Source organism: Lithobates pipiens, unplaced genomic scaffold, assembly GCF_037356315.1.
Source record: "Lithobates pipiens isolate NorthernLeopardFrog02 unplaced genomic scaffold, aLitPip1_a1.2 Scaffold_23, whole genome shotgun sequence".
NCBI lineage: Eukaryota > Metazoa > Chordata > Amphibia > Anura > Ranidae > Lithobates > Lithobates pipiens.
In genome coordinates, this window is record NW_027507785.1 from 49,574,356 (window position 1) to 49,601,155 (window position 26,800).

The window sequence follows — 26,800 nt, forward strand, 5'->3', positions numbered from 1 at the left end:
AAAACCGCGTCACCCCCGTCACCATCCGGCTCCTCCATGCGTGCCCCCCCCCTCACTGCCGTCACTCACCCTGTGCATCGCTGCTCAGCAGCCGCAGATTGACATAGCGACACTGAAGCGGATTCCCATTGCCAGCTGGAGGGGCCCCTGAAGTAACATGGAGCGTCTTCCCGCTCAGGCTGAGGAGATTACAGCCGCTCTGCAGTTCTACAAAGAAGCAGTTGTTAGGATTTACCTGCCACAAACAGCAATAAAGGCTGCAGAGTGCAGCTCACAGCATTCAAAACACATTGCAGATGTTACCTGCACCCCCGCTGTATACAGAGAGCCGGGCGCTCTTCAGCTGGAATATTCCGCACACTGCGCTCTTTAATTCCGACAGGCTGCTGATGGCCTCTCCCTTGGGGTTCTCTAGTAGTAGAAATCCACCTGAAAAAAATAAAAATAAAAAATCAACAGCCTATACTCTATAACAAGTCACGTGACCCTCTTGACCAAAATGAGGACAGAGAAACCAGTCTATCTGCAATTGACTGCTACAACAGTTAGTAGGCTTGTAAATTTCACATCAGCATGCGGTGCTGATGTGAAAACGGCTATCGTCATATTTCTGGGAAAGCAACACTTTTGAGCTCCGCATCATGAACAGGAAAATCACTGCAGTTGCCCCTCCTCTCCATTCACAGAGGCCTTTGTATTAGGTGAACACGTTCACAAAATACAAAGGCTTCTCTGAATGGGCAGCAGAGGAGAAGGATGGGCATACCTGCTTCTGTGTGCTTTTCTCCTCTCTCACAGAGCAATGTCAGATATAAATAACAGAGATAAGCTCAGGAGATGCCATGCAGCTCCTTGGATTTAACTCATGGTGTGCGTTCATTTTATTTATTTTTTACAAAGAGGCTAAAGTCCTGGAATCCAGCTTAAAATACAAAGCACACATAACTATATATATATATATATATATATACATATACACACAGTGCCTTGCGAAAGTATTCGGCCCCCTTGAACTTTTAAACCTTTTGTCACATTTCAGGCTTCAAACATAAAGATATAAAATTTTAATTTTTTGTGAAGAATCACCAACAAGTGGGACACAATTGTGAAGTGGAACGAAATCTATTGGATAATTTAAACTTTTTTAGCAAATAAAAAACTGAAAAGTGGTGCGTGCAAAATTATTCGGCCCCTTTACTTTCAGTGCAGCAAACTCACTCCAGAAGTTCAGCGAGGATCTCTGAATGATCCAATGTTGTCCTAAACGACTGATGTGTGTAATCAAGTCTCTGTATAAATGCACCTGCTCTGTGATAGTCTCAGGGTTCTGTTGAAAGCGCAGAGAGCATCATGAAGACCAAGGAACACACCAGGCAGGTCCGTAATACTGTTGTGGATAAGTTTAAAGCCGGATTTGGATACAAAAAGATTTCCCAAGCTTTAAACATCCCAAGGAGCACTGTGCAAGCGATCATTTTGAAATGGAAGGAGTATCAGACCACTGCAAATCTACCAAGACCTGGCCGTCCCTCTAAACTTTCAGCTCAGACAAGGAGAAGACTGATCAGAGATGCAGCCAAGGGGCCCATGATCACTCTGGATGAACTGCAGAGAACTACAGCTGAGGTGGGAGAGTCTGTCCATAGGACAACAATCAGTTGTACACTGCACAAATCTGGCCTTTATGGAAGAGTGGCAAGAAGAAAGCCATTTCTCAAAGATATCCATAAAAGTCTCGTCTAAAGTTTGCCACAAGCCACCTGGGAGACACACCAAACATGTGGAAGAAGGTGCTCTGGTCAGATGAAACCAAAATCAAACTTTTTGCCCACAATGCAAAACGATATGTTTGGCGTAAAAGCAACACAGCTCATCACCCTCAACACACCATCCCCACTGTCAAACATGGTGGTGGCAGCATCATGGTTTGGGCCTGCTTTTCTTCAGCAGGGACAGGGAAGATGGTTAAAATTGAGGGGAAGATGGATGCAGCCAAATACAGGACCATTCTGGATGAAAACCTGTTGGAGTCTGCAAAAGACCTGAAACTGGGACGGAGATTTATCTTCCAACAAGACAATGATCCCAAACATACAGCAAAATCTACAAAGGAAGGGTTCACAAATAAACGTATCCAGGTGTTAGAATGGCCAAGTCAAAGTCCAGACCTGAATCCAATCGAGAATCTGTGGAAAGAGCTGAAAACTGCTGTTCACAAACGCTCTCCATCCAACCTCACTGAGCTCGAGTTGTTTTGCAAGGAAGAATGGGCAAGAATTTCAGTCTCTCAATGTGCAAAACTGATAGAGACACCCCAAGCGACTTGCAGCTGTAATCGCAGCAAAAGGTGGCTCTACAAAGTATTAACGCAAGGGGGCCGAATCATTTTGCACGCCCCACTTTTCATTTTTTTATTAGTTAAAAAAGTTTCAACAATCCAATAGATTTCGTTCCACTTCACAATTGTGTCCCACTTGTTGGTGATTCTTCACAAAAAATAACAATTTTATATCTTTATGTTTGAAGCCTGAAATGTGGCAAAAGGTTGAAAAGTTCAAGGGGGCCGAATACTTTCGCAAGGCACTGTATATATATATATATAAAGTATTTAATCTACTGGTAAACTTTGCCTTGACTGCTATCCTTGTCCCGAATCTGGAAACGTCTCACTGCTGGTGTGGCCAGAAAGCAAGGAGATAGTTTAACAAAGGGATTGCAAGCACTTTATGCAAACAAGTATATGCTGTTATGACCACATACTCTGCACAATTCTGAGCTTATTGTTTACAGCCTCGGCCACCAATTACCTTCCTACCGGTTATTTCCTTGAGATACTGTACATACTGTTGCTACTGACTGTTACATGTAACTTTCTTTGGCTAATAAAGGAATTACAAAAAACAAAAAAAAACAAAGGGATTGCAGACAACAAAACAAATTCTAGCAAAAAGAGGAATCAAACCCTTCCATGGTCTATCCATGTCTAAATATAGGCCTCCAGTTTTCATAGTGCTACCTTCAGTAGTAATCTCAGATCAGATGTCGATATACTATAACCTAGTGGCCAGCCTGTGTTATGTGATCTGAGCCAAGAAAGAGCAGAGCCGGTGTTCAATGCAGCACCTGCTGGCGCTGTATGGTTTAATATAGAGACTGGGAAGTCTAAAGGTTCGGCAGACTCCAAGACGAATCTGAGGTCCTCCATATTGTCCGCATTGTCACTGTGACCTTCCAGCACCACCTGCGGCTGCTCAGTGAAAAGGCATGCTAGGGATAAGCAGAGGTAATAAAGTCTGGACTTACTTTGCTCTGTACCATTAACGGTTATGTGGAGGTTGACATAAGCGCAGGAAGGGCCGTCAGCAGCTTGTGCCGATCCTCTGACCAGCGTTATCTCCAGATCTGAGCCTTTCAGCTGCGGAGGGGAATAAATCCGGTCAGTCTCTTGGTTCACCTTTGTTGTATGGATGCAATAGTCTATACACACTATGGTTTGAATAAACCAACAGCCTACAGGTACTTGTATTCGAGATACTGAACAACCAAAATGGGCCCCCTTCACATCTGGGTCTTGTGTTCAAAATTTCTCACTCCATGCAGCTCTCACAGGGTCTAAAGCTTGGACTCCATGCAGCTCTCACAGGGTCTAAAGCTCGGACTCCACGCAGCTCCTGTGGGCTCTAAAGCTTGGACTCCACGCAGCTCCTGTGGGCTCTAAAGCTTGGACTCCACGCAGCTCTCACAGGCTCTAAAGCTTGGACTCCACGCAGCTCTCACAGGGTCTAAAGCTTGGACTCCACGCAGCTCTCACAGGGTCTAAAGCTTGGACTCCACGCAGCTCTCACAGGGTCTAAAGCTTGGACTCCATGCAGCTCTCACAGGGTCTAAAGCTTGGACTCCATGCAGCTCTCACAGGGTCTAAAGCTTGGACTCCATGCAGCTCTCACAGGGTCTAAAGCTTGGACTCCATGCAGCTCTCACAGGGTCTAAAGCTTGGACTCCATGCAGCACTCACAGGGTCTAAAGCTTGGACTCCATGCAGCTCTCACAGGGTCTAAAGCTTGGACTCAATGCAGCTCTCACAGGGTCTAAAGCTTGGACTCCATGCAGCTCTCACAGGGTCTAAAGCTTGGACTCCATGCAGCTCTCACAGGGTCTAAAGCTTGGACTCCACGCAGCTCCCGTGGGCTCTAAAGCTTGGACTCCACGCAGCTCCCGTGGGCTCTAAAGCTTGGACTCCACGCAGCTCCCATGGGCTCTAAAGCTTGGACTCCACGCAGCACCCATGGGCTCTAAAGCTGGGACTCCACGCAGCACACATGGGCTCTAAAGCTGGGACTCCAAGCAGCACCCATGGGCTCTAAAGCTGGGACTCCACGCAGCACCCATGGGCTCTAAAGCTGGGACTCCACGCAGCACCCATGGGCTCTAAAGCTGGGACTCCACGCAGCTCCCATGGGCTCTAAAGCTTGGACTGCATGCATCACTTTCTGCAATGAGGATACACAGGGAAAGTTTTGGTAATTTTTGTTTTCCTTTCTTCCACACGCTCAAAGGATTATCCTCTGACACCTCATCCTCACGGGCCTTTGGCCTTTCACCCGAAGGCAACAGCATGACCCAATAGTTACGATTATGAAGAAACCCCGTGTCCTGAGGTGTACGATTTTGCTTCTGCTACAGTGTGGCAAACATATAAAATAAAGCTCAGAAGCAGCAAAATGACAGTGCAATCTATACTTTACATCTGGACGTTTGCTTCCTTATTGGCCCAATTCCTTCCAGTCTGTTCTCTGCTCCCCCCCCCCCCCCCCCCCTCAATTCTTTCACAAAAACGTTTTTATACAATTGATGCAACAAGGTTTTTGTTTTAAAGCAAACAAAATACAAAATGTATGCCCCAAGGTAGCGCACGGGTTGATTCCGCGGGTAGAAAATTGAACAGTTGTACGCTGGTGTACGCTGATATCTGAAATGAGACCAACTACTGGCATCAGACCAGGAAGGTCAATAAGTTCTCACTCACCTGAGTCTTCTCCTTTATAATAACGTTAGCCGAAGATGGTACAGGGTACGGTAACAGCGAGGACTTGACAGTGGCCAAGATGAAGTCTGTGTGTTGCTCAATGACAGACTGGAGATACTGGCCTTGTGGACTGGCTTGATAGTAGATGGTGATCTCATCAGTAGGAACCAAGTTTCCCTGACAGATACAAGAGTCGTAAATAACACAGCCAGCTTTGCATATGATTCGCAGCAGAAAACAAGTACTGTGTGTGATTACCAGGAGTGTTTATGACCAAATTTCATCCAAACATACAGATTCAGTTAATGGATCCCGAAGTTCTAAAACCACTTTTTCTGCCAGGCTTACTAATCTATGAATAACCAGAGGCAGAAGTGAATGACTATCTGCTCAACAAGTAAAGCACAAAAAAAAAAAATTGCTCTCCTTGTCCAGTTAAACTGGCTGATGGGCCCCCTGCCAGAACTCTTGGTGAAAACGCTTTGCTGGGGTAGCAGAACTTGTGGGAGAACCTTGCTGCTGGTGACCCAGCAGCATAACATGTGGTAGGAGAACCTCATTGCTGGTGGCCCTGTGGCAAACCTGGTGGACTCTGTGGCAGAAATTGTGGGAGAACTTCAAGGCTGGTGAACCCTTTTGCAGAACCCATTTGAGAAGCATACTTTTAGTGACTTGTGGGAGAATCTCACTGCTGGTGAACCTGTGGCAGACCTGGTGGACTCTGTAGCAGAAATTGTGGAAGAATCTAATTGCTTGTGTGACTTCCAGGGGCCACCCCCTTCTTTCACATCTAAGATGTCCTAGGAAAATGAATAGAGTGGCAACCTCAGCCTGCACTCCAACCAGGCCATGACCCCAACACATTTCACTCCCCCCCCCCGAAGCTTAGTCATGGGGATCATGCCGTTAATTGCTTGTGAACGCTGTTGCAGAACCGATTTGAGAACCTTACTTTTGGTGACCTTGTGGCAGAACTCGTGGGAGAACCTCACTGCTGGTGACCCTGTGACAGAACTCGTGATAGAATCTCATTGTTGGTGACCTTGCGGCAGAACATGTGGGAGAACCCAACTGCTAGCTGACCCTTGGGGCACAGCACATGAGAACTTCACTTCTGGTGACCTTGGGGCAGAACTCATGGGAGAACCTCACTTCTGGTGACCTTGGGGCAGAACTCATGGGAGAACCTCATTTCTGGTGACTCTTGGGGCAGAACTCATGGGAGAACCTCATTTCTGGTGACTCTTGGGGCAGAACTCATGGGAGAACCTCATTTCTGATGACTCTTGCAGCAGAACTCATGAGAACTTCACTGCTGGTGACCTGGTGGCAGAACTCATGGGAGAACCCAACTGCTAGTTGACCCTTGGGGCACACAACCCATGGGAGGATCTCTCTGCTGGTGGACCCTGTGGCAAAAATTGTGGGAGAACCTCATAGATCGTGACCATATATCTCGCTGAAGAACCAAACTACTTGTTGACCTTGTGGCAGAACCCATGGAAGAACATCATTGCTGGTGGTCCCTGAGGCAAAACTCATGGGAAAACCTGTTGATGACCCTGTGGCTGAACTCATAGGAGAACATCACGCAGGCAAGCCGGTAAGAGCTGATGAGGAGGATATTAAACACTACCTGTAATCGCTTTTAATGGGGAGGAGAAGTGCAGCAAAAAGTTTAGGATGGTCATTTATTCCAGTAAAGAGAGGCTTAATGAGGATTCCGAGTGAGCGCCGAGCATCTCCAGGAGCTTATAACTGTTCCAAGTGACTCTGATCATCTTCTATTTTATAACATGTGCTGAAGTTGTTTCAGTAATTATCTGATAGTACAACTACAATGGATGCAATTATCCAGAGCAGAAATTACATTTGTTATATAGAAACTGTGTCTAGAGATGGAAAACGCCCCCACGTGGGACATGTGCGTTATAATTAGAAGACCTTTTATCAGAGAATGGAGCAAGGTTCAACGGCTATAAAGGACTCGTTCCAAGTTTGTATTCAAAGTTCTAATTTTAATAGGATAACTAAGAAACGTTGGAAATGTCACCAACCTTCTTCCGCAACTTCTGGATGCGATTGATGACTTCACGTGCTACACCTTCATCCACCATTGACTGGTCAGGAGTAACGTCTAACAGAACCAGGACCTGTAGAGATCAAACAGAATGAGAAGGAGCTCTGGTATGTGCCACTGGAACAATAGGAATCATTTCCTATATTGCTGCAGACTGAAGAGGAGTATGAGCTATGTGCTACAATCAACCCCCGATTGTTGCTGTTCTACGATAGAAGGATAACAAGGTCTTCTTTTGTTCAGGTACATTTTGCCTATATTGGTACATCCAGCTGTAAAAGTAACACATAGGATCCAACGAGCTGCACTTTTGATAGGTCATCTGTTTATTTTCAGTATAAAAAAGCCACAAACACTGCAATAAAAAGACGCTGTTAGAGCAGGAAAAGGGGGTCGACGCGTTTCGTGCTATCTAGGAATGAGCACTAGATCGCTTGAAACGCGTCAACCCTTTTTCCTGCTACCACAGTGTGCCTTTTTTGGCATTTTTTTTTTATAAGGATAACAAAGCGGATGTGCGGCTCGCTGCATCCTATGTGTTACTTCTGCCTATGGCTGGAAAAGCAGAGTTGGCACTCAATGTGTCTAAAGCTAGGGTCACACGTTTTTTTTGGTGTTTTTTTGCAGAAGCGAACTACAATCCATTTAACATGGTTTCCTATAGGATACGTTCACATCTATGCTTTTTTTTTAGCCGCTGCGTTTTTTTAAAAAAAAGGGTCAGGGACATTTGATGTCTTCAATGCAGAAAAGCATTTAGTGCATTTTTGTCGTGATTTTGCTACTGTTTGCATTTTTTAAACTGTCTAACAACAAACTGGGCAAAAAATAATAATAAAAAAACAATGCAAAAACGCATAAAAAAAGGGAAAAAACGCAAAACGCACTGCAAAGACGGAACAAAAGCAAACGGCATAGGTGGTAACCCAAGTCTAAGGCCCTTTTCACACTGGCGGAGTCCGTTTAGCGGATCTGCCCGCCCAGCAGGGGATCTCTGCACTGAGCCCCGCTGAGCAGGTGGACGACAGGTCCATGTCTGCTCTGCTGATGCAAAGTGGACATGGCACAGCCCGCTCTCTTCTAAGGGTTGTCGGATGGAAAAGTACCAACTGTCTCATTGCCATCCGACTGTCATCCAATCCGATTCACCAGACAGATGGACACACGGTCCATTGACATCCACCGCTCCATAGAGAGCAATGGATGGCCCTTTTGGGTTCAGCCTGAAGAACTGACAGGCGGACCCGATCGGTCGTAAAAGGGGCCTAAAGGTGGAGGGAATGGCTCAGCAGACCCACCTAGAGCGGCAGCATATACTTAGAGTACCAGTCAGCTCTTTGTTACCTGAGCGTCTGAATGAGCCTCAAACTGAGTGTCGCCACCAGCACTTTGATCGAAGGAATAGAGAAGGCGCACGTCTTCTTCGTGTAACTCGGTGCCCTCCACCACCATAGAGCCTGGCGGATTAGAAGAACCACAGTCAGTGGACATACTTCCGTAATCTGCAGGTGAGATCTTTATGCAACACTGTCTGCTCACCAACCTGTTTTCTGGAACTGTTCCAGCTGGTCATTCTTCAACTCTTTAATTGCAGCCATAACCGTCTTAAATGCTCCTTTTAATCGTTTTCCAAGTACCATGTGGTCCGGTTCCGCTCTGAGGCGAATGCCATACTTGGTCTTGTCAGTAGATATGGTGACTTTCCTGACATTCAGTTCCTGTGCCACACAAACAACAATATTAAAGTGTCATTAAACTCACATCATTAAAACTTAAAATTAAATAAAAAAATAAATTAAAAAAAATTTAAATTAAAGCTACCAATATATGGTGTATTCCATGCTGTTCATAGTCAGTCAACCACGAGATTCCTTTTTCTGTATTCTGCAAAAAACCTGGTTGATCCTGCTGCTCTCCATCTCTCCCTCCTGTCCATGTCCCCACTGCAGTTGGGGATTTTGCAGAGCGGTGTGTTGGCACCTCTGCACATGCTCAGTTTTCAGTGTATTTTCTACCCTGAGCATTTCCGCGCCATCACATCCGAGCAGCCCATGTGACTATAGTCTCACATATACTATAGAGTCACATAGATCACATATCATGGACTATAGAGTCACACATGTGGGCATATACACGGGTAAATTACAGCCCACTCCCTCCTCCTCCATGCCCACTAACCAGCTAAACACAATGGGGGCTGGGGGATTACATGTAGATTAATGGAGGCTTTGCCTTCCTGTTGTTCTAAGACACAGGCTGGAGGGGCGTGACACAGCCCGTGACTGGTAGAAATCCACCCATACCCTGTTATTGCCAAAAAATAATAAAGATTCCATTTCAAATATATATTTGTATGACAATTTATAATAGTTTATTGATATTAATTATTTTTACTATGCATTCCAAAGGCTGTATCAGTTTAACAATCAGATTCCCCTCATGCTCCCTCCATAGTGAGGGTAACACCAGGCGGCTCTGGTGCTCGAAAACTACCCCACCATAAGAATTTATCATTTTGTGCCATAACAAGCCAAATCCATTCTAGACTATGCTGGCAGGTTACAGCCTATTGGATATGCTCGGGTATGCACCACAGAGATCAACCGATGTTCAACTACATTTGCATTATCACAGTAGAGGAACCAATATGGAGACCTAAGACCAGAGAGTTCGGCTGGGTGTTGAATCTCCAGAAGTCGGTGTTGGAGGTTTCTGTTGTGCCTCTAGCGCTGGACTGAAGAAAGACCCTCGCCTTCGAGGAGTCCAGAATCAACCCCAAGTACTCCAGGCATTGGGTCAGAAACAACACCAATTTCTGGAGATTCAACACCCAGCCGAACTCTCGAAGGGTCTTCATGGTAAACCTAAGGTCAAGACGAATGCTGCGTACACACGATCGGAATTCTCATCGGAAAAAGCTATGATGGTTTTCACAACGGAATTAGGCTCAAGCTGTCTTGCCTACACACTATATATTCAAGCACATCTTGTATTCACACTGTTTTTGGGTGCTGCAGTCGCTTATTTAAAGGGATTGTAAAGTAATTTTTTTTTTTTTTTAAATAACAAACATGTTATACTTACCTCCACTGTGCAGCTCGTTTTGCACAGAGTGGCCCCGAACCTGCTCTTCTGGGGTCCCTCGGCGGCTGTCTCTGCTTCCTCCCGCAGGTACTTCCCACGTTCATGCGAGCTCCCGCGCATGGTGAGAAGCACCTGCGGGCGCGCTCCCGTGATACAGCCGGCGGCTATAGCCGCTCGCTGTATCACACGGCCCCGCCCCCCGGCGCTCCGCGTCAGTGGATGTGATTGACAGCAGCGCGAGCCAGTGGCTGCGCTGCTTTCCATCCATCCACTCCAGCCAATCAGCGGCCAGGCTGAGTGGTGAAGAGGACGTCGGGGGCGAGCGCGGGATTTTCGAGGGGTCAGGTAAGTAAAACGGGGGGGGGGCTGGGGGCACAGGCAGTGTCAGATGTTTTTCCACCTTAATGCATAGAATGCATTAAGGTGAAAAAACATTTACCTTTACAACCCCTTTATTTAACATACACTATGCACAGGGTTTTTTCCCCTTACAACCATGTATAGGACAGTATCACTGTTCGCACCTCCACAATATACTTCTCCAAGGATTGGATATCAGAGAGGGCCTCCTGGTCCTGGTGGATGACGATCACTTCCTTCAGTGGATACTGCAGGAGACAAAATGGCAGATTCAGCCATAGAAAAATGAAATGGGAACATCGTGACTGCTACTTCTGGTTGGAACCAACCTTCACAGGCAGCGTCTTCCTGTCCCGTATGACCCGACCCAGCTCGATGACGGACTGCATGCGGGATACAGCGGCCTCAATCCTCTTGTCAATTAAATGCTCTCTGGAGAAAATACAATAATGGAAAGGATGACTGAAGGGCAGGGAGGAGGAATTTCAGCCTGGGTTCTCAGAACAGGGTTTATATTATACCATATAACTATATGGACAGGAAGTGCTGGGTACAAAAAGGGGGAAACACAAGACAGGAAGTACTGGATACAAAAAGGGCAAACACAAGACAGGAAGTACTGGATACAAATAAGGGCAAACACAAAACAGGAAGTACTGGATACAAGCACAAGACAGGTAGTATTGGATACAAAAAGAGGGAATCACGAGATAGGAATTACTGGATACAAAAAAGGGGAAGCACAAGACAGGAAGTACTGGATACAAGAAAAGGGAAGAACAAGACAGGACATACTGGACACAAGAAGAGGGAAGCACAAGACAGGAAGTACTGGATACAAAAACGAGGAAACAAGATAGGAAGTACTGGATACAAGACAGAAAGTACTAGATACAAAAAGGGGGAAAACAAGACAGGAAGTACTGGATGTAAAAAGAAGGAAGCACAAGACAGGAAGTACTGGATACAAAAAGGGAGAAACAAGACAAGAAGTACTAGATACAAAAAGGGGGAAACAAGATAGGAAGTACTGGATACAAGACAGGAAGTACTAGTTACAAAAAGGGGGAAAACAAGACAGGAAGTATTGGATGTAAAAAAGAAGGAAGCACAAGATAGGAAGTACTGGATACAAAAAGGAGGAAACACAAGACAGGAAGCACTGGATACAAGACAGGAAGTACTGGATACAAAAAGGGGGAAGCACAAGGCAGGAAGTACTGGATACAAAAAGGGGGAAACACAAGACAGGCAGTACTGGATACAAAAAGGGGGAAGCACAAGGCAGGAAGTACTAGATACAAAAAGAGGTAAACACAAGACAAGAAGTAGTAGATACAAAAAGGGGGAAACAAGACAAGAAGTACTAGATACAAAAAGGGGGAAACACAAGATAGGAAGTACTGGATACAAGAAGAGGTAAGCACAAGACAGGAAGTACTGGATACAAAAAGGAAGAATCACAAGACAGGTAGTACTGGTTACAAGCACAAGACAGGAAGTACTGGATACAAAAAGAGGGAAGCCCAAGACAGGAAGTACGGGATACAAAAATGGCGAAGCACAAGACAGGAAGTACTGGATACAAAAAGAGAGAAGCACAAGACAGGAAGTACTGGATACAAAAAGGGAAGCACAAGACAGAAAGTACTGGATATAAAAAGAAGGAAGCACAAGACATGAAGTACTGGATACAAAAAAGAGGGAAGCACAAGACAGGAAGTACTGGATACAAAAAGGGGGAAACACAAGACAGGCAGTATTGGATACAAAAAGGGGGAAGCACAAGGCAGGAAGTACTGGATACAAAAAGGAGGAAACACAAGACAGGAAGCACTGGATACAAGACAGGAAGTACTGTATACAAAAAGAAGGAAGCACAAGACAGCAAGTACTGGATGTAAAAAGGGGAAAAACACAACACAGGAAGTATGAGATACAAAAAGGGGAAGCACAAGACAGGAAGTACTGGATACAAAAATGGGAAGCACAAGACAGGAAGTACTGGATACAAAAAAAAGGAAAAAACAAGACAGGATGTCAATGAGAGGAGAAAGACAGCACCTGGAGTATGTAAGAACCAGGGAACACCTCCCCTCTATGTAGTTACCTGACAGGTGGCAGCATGAGGTAGTGAATGCTCTGGGTGTCCTTCTCCTGGACAGATGTCGGATCGATAAGTAGTCGCAGCTTCTGATAAATCAGCTCAGTGATGAATGGGGTGAATGGGGCCTGGGAAGATGAAACAACAGAGGAAGCCATGTTTAGCATGCAAGTGAGTAACAAGGCAATCTATCCTGGAAGAGTGCAGGGAGTGCAGCATACAGGCAGGATGGAAGGGAGAAGCTCTGGCTGGAAAAAGCAGATGGAGCTAAAGTCTTTAGCTTGGTGGGGGGCCCCCGGAGAGCAACCCGAGACTACATATGGGGACAATAGCACTCCTATCTGGCATGGCCAGAAAGAGCGATACATGTAGTGATATACTGCATGTACATTATGTAAATGCATTGTACTTTGGGAAATTTGAAAGATGGTTTATATTGATTGGGCGTGATTCTGTGATGTGTGCCATTCCTACTATGGTTATATTGTCATTAAAGGACCATTAGGGTTGGTGCCACCCATTGACATCTTCCTCCTCTCCCTCCCTTTCCTAGCAGAGTTGGGATGAATCCTTTAACACCTCATTATAAGGAGGTGGAGGAGGGAAATATACCAGAGAAGGGAGAATCGCACTGCTCCTGGAAAGATCACTAGATAAAGTCCCATAATGTTGTCATTGCTGGGTGCCTGCCTGGTCCGCAATCCAAAGTTCCAGGAGACAAGAAAAGTGGCGGCACTTCCAGCATAAAAAATTCCAAGTTTATTAAAGAAATATTAAAATCCAGGACAAGACATGCATAGACACAACTCTGCAATGATTAAGCACCGTAGTGTGAAATGCGTTTGCTGCTGCTCCTAGAGCTGTGTCTATGAATGTCTTGTCCTGGATTTTAATCTTTCTTCAATAAACGTGGAAATTTTTTTTTATGCTGAAAGTGCCGCCACTTTTCCTCTGGTCTGACAGAGGTATACCAGTTTGACTTTGAGGAAGGGGGTTTGTCCCCTGAATTGTGTCATGTGGTAGCATCATCCATTTGAACCTATGGGGTTCGAGGGCTGGCTTCTAGATTTTATGATATATGCTTTCAGTTCTATTGGGTTTGTGAGCATAATTTGTACGGGTAGGACAAATCCTTAGTCACCTTTGTTATAAGGAGGTGGAGGAGGGAGACATGCCAGTTTTCCTCTGAGGAAGGGAGGTTTGTCCTCCCGAAACATGTCAGCTGGTACATCATCCATCTGAACCTATGGAGGGTCAAGGGCTGGCTTCTGGATTTTATGATACGCTTTCACTTCTATTGGGTTTGCGAGTATAATTTGTACGGGTAGGACAAATCCTTAGTCACCTTTGTTATAAGGGGGTGGAGGAGGGAGACATGCCAGTTTTACTCTGAGGAAGGGAGGTTTGTCCTCCCGAAACACGTCAGCTGGTACATCATCCATCTGAACCTATGGAGGGTCAAGGGCTGGCTTCTGGATTTTATGATACGCTTTCACTTCTATTGGGTTTGGGAGTACCATATTTTTTGTTCCATACGACACACTCTCCCCCCCCCCCCCCCCCCCAACCACCAAAAAAAAAAAAATGGAGGTATGTGTCTGAGTCTTTTTGGAGCGAATACTAACCAGGCTCCCCAGTCTCCCGCTGGGCCTGTCACTCACAGAAGACAGAGCGTCTGAATATGGCCGCTCGCGCTGCCCTGTCTTCTGAGTGACAGGCGGATCCATAAGGAATGTCAGTCTTTGCGAGTTGGAGGTGGCACAGGTAAGGCTGCACTTCTTGGCCACTGGTAAAAAAAATTTTAGTAAACAGTTTTGTTCAGAATATTTTTTTTTCTTGATTTCCTCCTCTAAAACCTAGGTGCGTCTTAAGTATGGAAAAATACGGTATATTTTGTATCTTTCACCATTTAATAAAGTGCTGCACTAGGCATTTGCGCCCTTTTGTTGGGCCTCCGGACAGGCACGAGACCCGCCGTTACTTGTACCTATCTCTAGCCACACTGAAACAGGAGAAGCAGCTGCCTGGGTTAGAGAGCGTGTGTCCCCACAAGGACAGTCCTTCAGAATTCCAGATAACAGCAGAGGTTGCGCCACCATTTCTGTTCCCATCTTGAGGTCACAAAATGCTCCTGGGTGCTGATAGCCTACGGCTACTACTACTGTCCTTCAAACACTGTGCAAGGAGAGTTAGCAATAGCAGTGGAAGGTTCACAAAGAAACCAAGGGCGGAACCCCCGAGCAGGTGATGTCGTCTCACCTGAGGTGCTAAGCACTAACCGGTCTTTCAGCAGCGCTCCTGATATTAGAGATTGATTATGCAGCATGCTAGTGCCAGGATGCATTCCTCAGGATAGCCCCCACCAGGAAGTGTGCAAGCCGGGGGTTTCGATAACGGACGTAGCAGGTAAGAAACAAGCAGAAGCGTAGTCCATAAACAAGCCAAAGGTTGATAAGTGAATTCAGGTTTGGATCAAGCGGTAGTGTAGGCGAGGAACAAGCCAAAGGTCGTTAACAAGTAACGGCGAAGATAAGGATGGCAGCAGGAGCAAGATATCGGCTGCAGAAGAGCACAATAATCTGGCAAACAGGAAGTACAGAGACATGGATTGAATAGGAAGTTCATGGGAGGCGCAAGGTTCACCAGAAACGACATAGAACAGTAAGGGATCAGAAAGGGAGCTGACCAACATCAGTAACAGTAAGAAGAGCCACTGGGTCAACAGAGGTTCTGGGATAAGATCCGGGTCCTGACACTTACCATCAGTCTACACATGGATAGAAGAACACTAAACAGAGTCTCCAAGGCCATGAGACAGTCATCCCTGCCGCTTTCACCCTGAGGACCAGAGACACAGATCAGGAGGACAGAAAATCACAGACTGATCCAATTATGCTACTTACAATGGGCCTTACCTTCAAGCGCCTGCGGTTCATGCGAACATACCAGTTTGTCAACATGTCAACAAACTTCACCAGTCGGGGCACCACAGTGTAGAGCCGGTAAGCTGTGGAAAAATTTGGAAGATATAGAGAATGGAAAGCACAGGCTAGGAAATAGCAATCTGTCATAATGACTGTCTACCTGACATCTCTGTCTTAAAGAACTGCACAAGAGACTGAGTGAACGATACAATCCACTTATCCATGATGTTCGTATTTGTCCTGGCCGAGTTCACATTGTATAAGAACTGGACACCCTCCTCCTGGGGAAAAAAAAAAAAAAGAGGAAACCACTGTGAACACAATGCAACAGCCAATCCGACGGCCACTTGGCAATCCAACAACTATGTCCATGATAGTCAGCCAGCAATCCAATAACTATGGCCATGACGGCCATCCGGAAATCCAACAACTATGGCCATGACGGCCAGCCGGAAATCCAACAACTATGGCCATGACGGCCAGCCGGAAAACCAACAACTATGGCCATGACGGCCAGACGGAAATCCAACAACTATGGCCATGACGGCCAGCTGGCAATCCAACAACTATGGCCATGACGGCCAGCCGGAAATCCAACAACTATAGCCATGACGGCCAGCCGGAAATCCAACAACTATGGCCATGACGGCCAGCCTGAAATCCAACAACTATGGCCATGACGGCCAGCCTGAAATCCAACAACTATAGCCATGACGGCCAGCCTGAAATCCAACAACTATGGCCATGACGGCCAGCCAGCAATCCAACAACTATAGCCATGACGGCCAGCTGGCAATCCAACAACTATGGTCATGACAGCCAGCCGGAAATCCAGCAACTATGGCCATGACGGCCAGCCAGCAATCCAACAACTATCGCCATGACAGCCAGCCAGCAATCCAACAACTATAGCCATGACGGCCAGCTGGCAATCCAACAACTATGGCCATGACGGCCAGCCGGAAATCCAACAACTATAGCCATGACGGCAAGCCGGAAATCCAACAACTATGGCCATGACGGCCAGCCGGAAATCCAACAACTATGGCCATGACGGCCAGCCAGCAATCCAACAACTATAGCCATGACGGCCAGCTGGCAATCTAACAACTATGGTCATGACAGCCAGCCGGAAATCCAGCAACTATGGCCATGACGGCCAGCCAGCAATCCAACAACTATCGCCATGACGGCCAGCTGGAAATCCAACAACTATGGCTACGACGGCCAGCCGGATATCCAACAATTATAGCCATAACAGCAGCCGGCAAGTAAACACCAGACTGCAATGGCCATGACAGAAGCAGGTAATCTGACTACTATGGCCATGACAGCAACTGGCAGTCCAAAAACTAACGCCATGACAGAAGCCAGAAATCCAAAAACCAATCCAGCCATGAGAGCAACTAGAAATCCAATAACTATAGCCATGACAGCACCCAGAAATCCAACAGCTATGGACATGACAGCAGCCGGCAATCCAACAACTATGACCATGACAAAAACGCATTAATTCCACAACTACAACCCATCACATCAGCCTGATATCCAACAAGTACAATCATTACATCATCCAGCAATCCAAAAACGACGGCTATGGCAGCAGCCGGTAATCAACATCTACAGCCATCAAGTCACACTGCAATCCAACAACTACGGCCCTGACAGCACCAGGAATCCGACAACCACAATTACACACCCAGCAATCCGATGACTACAATTATTCCTTCACCCGGCAGAACTACAGCTACGTCCATGACAGCATCCGGTAACCAACATCTGCAACCATCACATCACTCAATAAGACAACCATCACAGCAGCTGGAAATCCGACAACCATCATGACAGCACCCGGCAATCTGACAACAACCATCATAGCAGCTGAAAACTCAAAAAAATACAATCACAGCAGCAGCCAGCAAGTCAAAAACTACAACTATCACAGCCACCAGCAATTTCGACAACTGCAGCCAGGCGATCCAACAGCCATCACATCACCCAGAATTCCAACATATACACCATCACAGCACACATCACCACAATTTGCAACCAATGCCGGCAGAGGCATCAGATGCTTCACGGTTATGAGGTCCTAGGTACCTTGTGTAGGCGGTAAATATTCTGCATCAGGAAGCGGAAAGCGTTATACCAAGGCAGGAAGACATCCTTCAACACATCGCGGACCCCTTCCTCCTTGAAGCGCAGGTTCTCTGCTCTGACTACGGGAGAATTGATCAGATATAACCTGGAGAAGTCACAAAAAGAACAAGATCATAGATCACAAAAACATCCCCAAAATTCACCTCTTTTTGACCAAGAACAAATATGCAAAAATGTAAGTAAAAAAAAATCATGGGCACCTGTCCTCTGCTTCCCACAAGTTTCCTATCCTCGACACCACACATGTGCGGGAGACATGCTGCCAGAAAACTATTCCTTCCCCCAGCGACTTGCATGCAGCTCCCACAACCACCATGCCACCTGTATGTGAGGTGATGGACTGTCCAAACTCATGTAGCCACCAATATGTGAATTCACCACATGCCGGCTGCATACTTCCTCCCACTAGGCGCCCTTGAGCTCCGGCAGGCACAGCACAAACTCCCTTACCGCACTGTGGCCAAGTCTAAGTTGGATGGGGCTAAGCATATGGCCAGGGCAATCCAATGCCAAGCAGGGGGGACAGAGAGAAAGAGAGAGACCTGCCAACTGCTTGTTACTTGCTGTGTGGACCTGATACATTGGTCGGGCCTAAAGGGTCTTGCAGCCACCTCATTGTGCCCCCTTGCTCACCTCAGTCCTCATTGCTGTTGTGTGCTGCCCGTTGCAAAGTGTACTCGACAATGCGGCCCCAGATCTCCACTTTTACTGGAGGACCCTGTGTGACAGACCCAACCAAGACAGGGGCTTTTGGAGGGGGCTGTAGGGTGGCCTCTTGCATACAGACTATGGGCCTGGCTTTTAAAGGAACACTGCTCTTTGGGGGATGTGTGCCTGGGGGACTCTTTGCGTGGTCTTGCTTCAGATTCAGAGTTGTCTCCCCGAAAAAAAACTCAGACTCTGGAAATCTAGATCCAGGATACGTATTCGGGCCCTCAATGCCCAAACCAGCAATGACTGCTTTAGACTGCGGGACTCAGAGCAGATGTTAATATGATTAGCTCAAAGCAATCTGATACTGGGGTCTTTTACTGTGGTCTTTTTATTAAGCCTCTCCCATTGTAGGCCTCCTAGGTGTTCATTCCCATTGTTAATTGAGTCGCCTATTGTTTCTGTCTGTCTGATCACCTCTTGGAGACGTGATTAATATTGTGACCACTTTACCTCGTTACCGAACTATTGTGGGATGTTATGTGTTTATGCTTAGGATAATGTGTAATGCACTTTGTAGTCAGGGTTGTAGGCACTGGACTGTCTGGGTGTCTAGTAGTCAATTAGTTAATGTTAATTAGATCACTGTCAGCTATGAGTTGCTAGATGTGGATTAGCATTATGTGTATGTTGGCTGTTCCTTAGCTATGTTAATTATATTCCTGTTTACAGTTTGTATTATTAGGGTAATGTAATCAGGCCTTACCTGAAGTTGTGTGCTATATATCCTGTGTGAATTTTCAATAAACAGTTTGAGGTCCGGTTTGCATCTAAACGAAGTGTCGCCTAGTCCTGGGTGCTCAGCTATAATACCCAGTTGCTGAGTCCAGACTGGAGGAAGCCGTTCTCTTGACAGAAGCACCCAAGCTGGGTGCTGGACAGTTCCACCACACCCTGCATGGTCCCTCCAGAACGCTGTATGTCCCTGCTTTGTTGATTATCCAGCCTGGACCCACCTCTGCCAAGCCACTCTCACCAGCTACCTGGGAAGGTGAAATGCCTACCGTGCGGGTCTTTGAACCCTTGCGTTGCTGCTCCACATTGCTGCCCGTGAACCTGCCGTATTGTCTTTGTTGTGCCGCGATGGTCCTCCTTGTGACTTACCCTTGGCCTGTGGGACTTTGCTGGATTATCACAGCTGGACTCGGTCATCCTTGCTGCATCGCGTGTTCCTGTCTGCTTGGCTGTACTACCCCGTTATAGTACCTCACCTCTGTTTACTGGAATACCCCAATAAACACCCCGCACATTGGGTCCCATGTGATCTGCTTTTCTGGATCTTTGACTCAATGCACTGAAGCCAGAGGATTGGCATAACATATTGCTCCTATAGAAAATTTAATTTCAGCTCAAGTCAACCAACTCATGTGCTCCTTATTCATCCCTATAGCAATTATTAGGAGCCCCCAGCCTTGTTATCCTTCTGGGAACGTGTCTTCCTCCTGTCCTGCCAGGCGGAGTAATCCCCTAGTAATGACATCATGGTGTCCCAGGTTGTCCCCAGGCACTAAGCCAGACAGAAATACAGAGTGACCTTTAATGGAGAGGAAAACCCGGCTGCAGCATTGACAGTTTACACTGCTGTATAAACACATTCTGAGTCTACAAGGAGACGGGAAACAATCTGGCAGAAAAAGAGAAGAGAAGAAATGCTGAGACAGAACACGCTCCCCCCCAATCCACCAACCGCAGAGGACAAACATAGAGGGCGAGAGGGGTGAGACTGCAAATACAGCAATACACAGGAGGCTGCCCAGAGACCAAAGGAGTTTAATATATATACACTGCACACTCCGATCCCGTACAGATCAGAATATACACCGTACTTCCCTGATCCCGTACAGCTCTGAATATACACCGTAGTCCCTGATTAGAATATACACCATACTCCCTGACCCAGTACAGCTCAGAATATACACTGTACTCCCTGATCAGAATATACACCATACTCCCTAATCCCATACAGCTCAGAATATACACTGTACTCCCTGATCAGAATATACACCATACTCCCTAATCCCATACAGCTCAGAATATACACCATACTCCCTGATCCTGTACAGCTCAGAATATACACTGTACTCCCTGATCAGAATATACACTGTACTCCCCGATCCCATACAGCTCAGAATATACACCGTACTCCCTGATCAGAATATACACGGTACTCCCTGATCAGAATATACACCGTACTCCCCGATCCCATAAAGATCAGAATATACACCGTACTCCCTGATCCCGTACAGCTCAGAATATACACCGTACTCCCTGATCAGAATATACACCGTACTCCCTAATCCCATACAGCTCAGAATATACACCGTACTCCCTGATCAGAATATACACCGTACTCCCTGATCCCATACAGCTCAGAATATACACCATACTCCCTGATCCCGTACAGCTCAGAATATACACCGTACTCCCTGATCAGAATATACACCGTACTCCCTAATCCCATACAGCTCAGAATATACACCGTACTCCCTGATCCCGTACAGCTCAGTATATTCACTGTGCTCCCTGATCCCGTACAGCTCAGAATATACACCGTACTCCCTGATCAGAATATACACTGTACTCCCCGATCCTATACAGATCAGAATATACACCGTACTCCCCGATCCCATAAAGCTCAGAATATACACCGTGCTCCCTGATCCCATACAGTTCAGAATATACACCGTACTCCCTGATCCCATACAGCTCAGAATATACACCGTGCATACTCCCGGATCCCATACAGCTCAGAATATACACCGTACTCCCTGATCAGAATATACACCGTATTCCCCGATCCCGTACAGCTCAGAATATACATCGTATTCCCCGATCCCGTACAGCTCAGAATATACACCGTACTCCCCGATCCCGTACAGCTCAGAATATACACTGTGCTCCCTGATCCCATACAGTTCAGAATAAACACTGTACTCCCTGATCAGAATATACACCGTGCTCCCTGATCCCATACAGATCAGAATATACACCGTACGCCCTGATCCCATACAGATCAGAATATACACTGTGCATACTCGCGGATCCCATACAGCTCAGAATATACACCGTACTCCCTGATCAGAATATACACCGTATTCCCCGATCCCGTACAGCTCAGAATATACACCGTACTCCCTGATCAGAATATACACCGTATTCCCCGATCCCGTACAGCTCAGAATGTACACCGTATTCCCCCAATCCCGCACAGCTCAGAATATACACCGTGCTCCCTGATCCCATACAGCTCAGAATATACACCGTACTCCCTGATCCCATACAGCTCAGAATATACACCGTGCTCCCTGATCCCATACAGCTCAGAATATACACCGTACTCCCTGATCAGAATATACACCGTATTCCCCGATCCCGTACAGCTCAGAATATACACCGTTCTCCCTGATCCCATACAGCTCAGAATATACACCGTGCTCCCTGATCCCATACAGCTCAGAATATACACCGTACTCCCTGATCCCGTACAGATCAGAACATACCCTGTATCCTTTGATCATGCTGATCCTTCTTTTTATATCTCATACATCACACACCCCGACGGGGGCTCTAACACTAACATGAACTGTGCACAAAAGATGTGCTATAGTCACCTAAGCGCGTCGGCTCCGTAGCGGTTGATGACATCTATGGGGTCAGGGTAATTCTTCTTTCTTTTGCTCATTTTCTGACCATCGCTATTCATAAGAAGAAACAGAAGAGAACATGTGAATAGGTTACTGCTCTGCCAGGAGAAGAATGCAAGGCAGTGCTAGCATAGTACCTACCTAACCAGTGCTATGCTGTATACTATGAAACACAGAGCACCTACCTGACTAGAACTAGGCAGTTTACTATGACACATACAAAACACCTACCTGGCCAGTACTAGGCAGTTTACTGGGACAAGCAGGGCACCTACCAGGCCAGGACTAGGCAGTTTTGTATGACACACAGAACACCTACCTTGCCAGGACTAGGCAGTTTACTATGAGACAATGAACACCTACCTTGCCAGGACTAGGCAGTTTACTATGAGACAATGAACACCTACCTTGCCAGGACTAGACCGTTTACTATGACATTCTTGAATGGTGGCTGACCAAACAGTGCAGTAGAGAGTACGAGGAGCGTGTAGAACCTGAGGATTGAGAAAGAGACAATGAGCAAGACTTGGTTCTATAGCAGCCAGCCTCAGTAGAAGTTAAATACAAAAGCTGCACACTTACCACCCACGTGTCTGGTCTATTCCCTCTGCTATGAAGTCAGCTGGGAAAGAATCTTCAAACTCCCTTTTGTTCTCAAACGGGTAATGCACCTGAGCGTAGGGCATACTGCCGCTCTCAAACCAACAATCAAATACTTCAGTCACCCGTCGCAGGACGCCTTTCCCACGGCGAGATGGAATGGTCAGCTGATCCACACTAAACAAAAAAACAACATATACAAAGGTAGAAACATTATGGGGCATCATCTAAGGCCTCGTTCACATGGTCGTACTCGTAATACAGCGTATACCAGTGCGATGGCTGTGTTTGCCCACACAGGGATGTACAGGTGTGCCGTGGAGCCTCATGCAGACAGTCCCATTAATGCCAACTGGGATGCAGAAGCTGCGTGGACACAACCACTGCTCCTAATCTGACAGCCATGCAGGCACACGGTCCTAAAAAACACACACTGTCTGAGTTCAGGGCCCACACGGCTGTCAAAATTGGGAGCAGCAGCAGCTGTGTGACCAACCGCTGCATCTCAACTGACATGAATGGGACTGCCTGCACGGCAGATGCACAAAACACCTGTGCATTCCCATGCAAGCAAACTAGGGCTGAAACAACTAATCGATTAATCGACAACTAATCGGTTATGAAATGAATCGATTACTATTTTCATAATCGATTAATCGGCCAGTAACAAAATGGGGTTAAAGTTAATGAGTCTGATGATATTTACTAGATTGACCCTTTAAAAGTATATCTCTCCTCTAATAGTATATACAGTATATGCCCTATAATGGTATATGCAGTATATATCCCCTCTAATAGTATATACATTATATCTCTCCTCTAATAGTATATACAGTATATCTCTTCTAATAGTATATACAGTATATCTCTCCTCTAATAGTATATAGCCTCTAATAGTATATACAGTATATATCCTCTAATAGTACCAGTATATACAGTATCTCTCTCCTCTAATAGTATATAAAGTATAAATCCCCTCTAATATATAAACAGTATATCTCTTCTGCCTGCTATTCTCAGAGTGGATTAGATATTTTGCTCCCTAACCATATAGTTGGTTATTTATATTTACTACTGCATAGAGATATTTAAGAATAAATTGCCTTTTTTTTTAACTTTACATATTAACTAAATTATACACTACACTTTTTTTTATTTTATTTTTTAAGGTTATTAACCGATTAATCGAAACAATAATCGGCCAACTAATCGATTATGAAAATAATCGTTAGTTGCAGCCCTAAAGCAAACACGGCCCTCGCACGCCGGGAAAATGAGCCTGAGAAATTGGATGTGAGACATATCCCTTGGCCTTCCAATTGTCACTGAATATTATAATTCGTGGTAGCGTTTAGGAAGGATAAGCAGAGTAAAGTGGGGTGGGATAGGGTGCGGTAAGCAAAGTACTGTAGGAAGTGAAGAGTTCAGTCATAATGCAGAATATGGTGTAGTGTGATAAGTGGGTTATGGTATATAATGCCGAGTATGGTGGATTATGGAGAAGTGTGGTAAGCGAGGTACTGTATGAGGGGGGTACATGTGGTAAGTGAAGGACGGTATATGCAGTAGAGTGTGGTGGGGTAAGGTGGAGTGCAGTAAGAAGCAAGGTCTGGTGGAAGGGGTAGGGTGAAGAGTACAATGGAGTAAGGGGTATAGTTAGGCATTTTAGGATGGCCCATAATGGAACAGAGTAGATTGTGGTAAGAATTATCCGAGGGTTCGCATTACTTGCATAGGATAATAGTCCCCTGTGCAGCCGTACCTTTCATATAAACCGTTCTCTATTAACATACCAAAAAAATATATATATATACTAATCTGTGCCATAATCCTGTGCACACAATGTGAATCCACAGCATCCACAGCATAATAAGTATATGAAGCAATCCGCTAATCAAATGGACAGGCTCCCACTTCACTGAATTTTACCATATCTTACCACAACCTACTCTGTTCCATTTTGCACCTAAAATAAAAATCTTCCACAATTAGGATATAGAATGATAATTCCAGCCCACGCTGGGGGAGGGGCTCGCTCAGCTCGAGCCCACGCTTGGGGAGGGGCTCGCTCAGCTACAGCGCCCAAGAAGGGGTTCGCTCAGCTACAGCACCCACGCCCGGTAAGGGGCTCGCTCAGCTACGGCGCCCACGCCCGTGAAGGGGCTCGCTCAGCTACAGCGCCCACGCCCGGGAAGGGGCTCGCTCAGCTACGGCGCCCACGCCCGGGAAGGGGCTCGCTCAGCTACAGCGCCCACGCCCGGGAAGGGGCTCGCTCAGCTACAGCGCCCACGCCCGGGAAGGGGCTCGCTCAGCTACAGCGCCCACGCCCGGGAAGGGGCTCGCTCAGCTACAGCGCCCACGCCCGGGAAGGGGCTCGCTCAGCTACAGCGCCCACGCCCGGGAAGGGACTCGCTCAGCTACAGCGCCCGGGAAGGGGCTCGCTCAGCTACAGCGCCCGGGAAGGGGCTCGCTCAGCTACAGCTCCCGGGAAGGGGCTCGCTCAGCTACAGCGCCCACGCCCGGGAAGGGGCTCGCTCAGCTACAGCGCCCACGCCCGGGAAGGGGCTCGCTCAGCTACAGCGCCCACGCCCGGGAAGGGGCTCGCTCAGCTACAGCGCCCACGCCCGGGAAGGGGCTCGTTCAGCTACAGCGCCCACGCCCGGGAAGGGGCTCGCTCAGCTACAGCGCCCACGCCCGGGAAGGGGCTCGCTCAGCTACAGCGCCCACGCCCGGGAAGGGGCTCGCTCAGCTACAGCGCCCACGCCCGGGAAGGGGTTCGCTCAGCTACAGCGCCCACGCCCGGGAAGGGGCTCGCTCAGCTACAGCACCCACGCCCGGGAAGGGGCTCGCTCAGCTACAGCACCCACGCCCGGGAAGGGGCTCGCTCAGCTACAGCACCCACGCCCGGGAAGGGGTTCGCTCAGCTACAGCGCCCGCGCCCGTGAAGGGGCTCGCTCAGCTACAGCGCCCACGCCCGGGAAGGGGCTCGCTCAGCTACAGCGCCCACGTCCGGGAAGGGGCTCGCTCAGCTACGGCGCTCCACGCCCGGGAAGGGGCTCGCTCAGCTACGGCGCCCACGCCCGGGAAGGGGCTCGCTCCGCTACGGCGCCCACGCCCGGGAGCTGAAGTGCCCATTGATGGCTGCTGAGTTGGTATCTCCTTTCTAATTTGGACAGACTAGGGATGAGCTCAGGCGTGTTCGCATGGCCCACGTGCAGAGCCCACCAGGAAGTCGGCGCAGCGCTGCACTAATCACAGGCAGTGAGACATTGCCCGATCTCTGCAGCCGCACATCGGGGCAATGTCTCACTGCCTGTGATTAGCGCAGCGCTGCGCCGACTTCCTGGCGGGCTCTGCACGTGTTCCATGCGAACACGCCCTGAGCTCATCCTTAATGCTGTCATCACAGAACTCACCTTTCCCGATGTAAGTCTGTCACTTTTACACCAGTCAGCTCTTCCAGCTCTGCCACTGAGCCCACACATACAACCTAGAAGACACGGGACAACAATAAAGAAAAGGATTCCACCAAATATGATGTCATTCATGTCTTGCGCATTCACTGAATAGCAGATCTCGAAACCCAGCACCAAGACATCCTTGTTTACATTCAGCCATGTATAAGTACATAAGGGTGGATAGGATCACCATGTATAAATACATAAGGGGGGATACGATCACCATGTATAATACATGGGTGGTCCATGTAGCAAACTTGGTGCAGTTATTCACTTTAAAGTCATTACAGAGAACAAGGAGGCACAGTTTACATCTAAAGGGAAAAAAAAAAAAAAAACGTAACCTCCACATACTGAGAAGAAGCCTTTCCATAAGAGCTGTGAAAATATAGAATACACTTCCTCAAAACTAGTTGTGGCCAGCTCAGTATGTTTTTAGAGGGGAAAAAAGAGAGCTACATGTATTCCTAAATACAGAAAATATAACTGAATATTAACATTTATAGTTAAACGATATGTAAAGGATATATTATAGAGGAAGACTACGAGAGGAAGAAGAGAGAAGGTGACAGAGGGGGTTATAGAGGAAGATTATGAGAGGAAGAAGAGAGAAGGTGACAGATGGGTTATAGAGGAAGTCTATGAGAAG

The 26,800-nt window shown here is 47.0% G+C and overlaps 1 protein-coding gene across 1 annotated transcript in view; it reads right to left on the reverse strand.

Annotated features, from left to right (window-relative positions):
* The window catches only part of IARS1 (isoleucyl-tRNA synthetase 1), a gene marked incomplete at its 5' end in the record, with an annotated part of 63,951 nt that overhangs the window by 13,616 nt on the left and 23,535 nt on the right, over window positions 1-26,800 (reverse strand). The window contains 18 exon segments of the mRNA XM_077451569.1: window positions 70-207; window positions 304-429; window positions 3,304-3,415; window positions 5,027-5,203; window positions 7,084-7,179; window positions 8,451-8,563; window positions 8,650-8,824; window positions 10,715-10,798; window positions 10,880-10,982; window positions 12,661-12,782; window positions 15,415-15,492; window positions 15,570-15,661; window positions 15,739-15,859; window positions 17,679-17,823; window positions 22,061-22,144; window positions 22,501-22,587; window positions 22,676-22,870; window positions 26,110-26,183. Of these exon segments, the coding sequence (XP_077307695.1) occupies window positions 70-207; window positions 304-429; window positions 3,304-3,415; window positions 5,027-5,203; window positions 7,084-7,179; window positions 8,451-8,563; window positions 8,650-8,824; window positions 10,715-10,798; window positions 10,880-10,982; window positions 12,661-12,782; window positions 15,415-15,492; window positions 15,570-15,661; window positions 15,739-15,859; window positions 17,679-17,823; window positions 22,061-22,144; window positions 22,501-22,587; window positions 22,676-22,870; window positions 26,110-26,183 (2,122 nt within the window).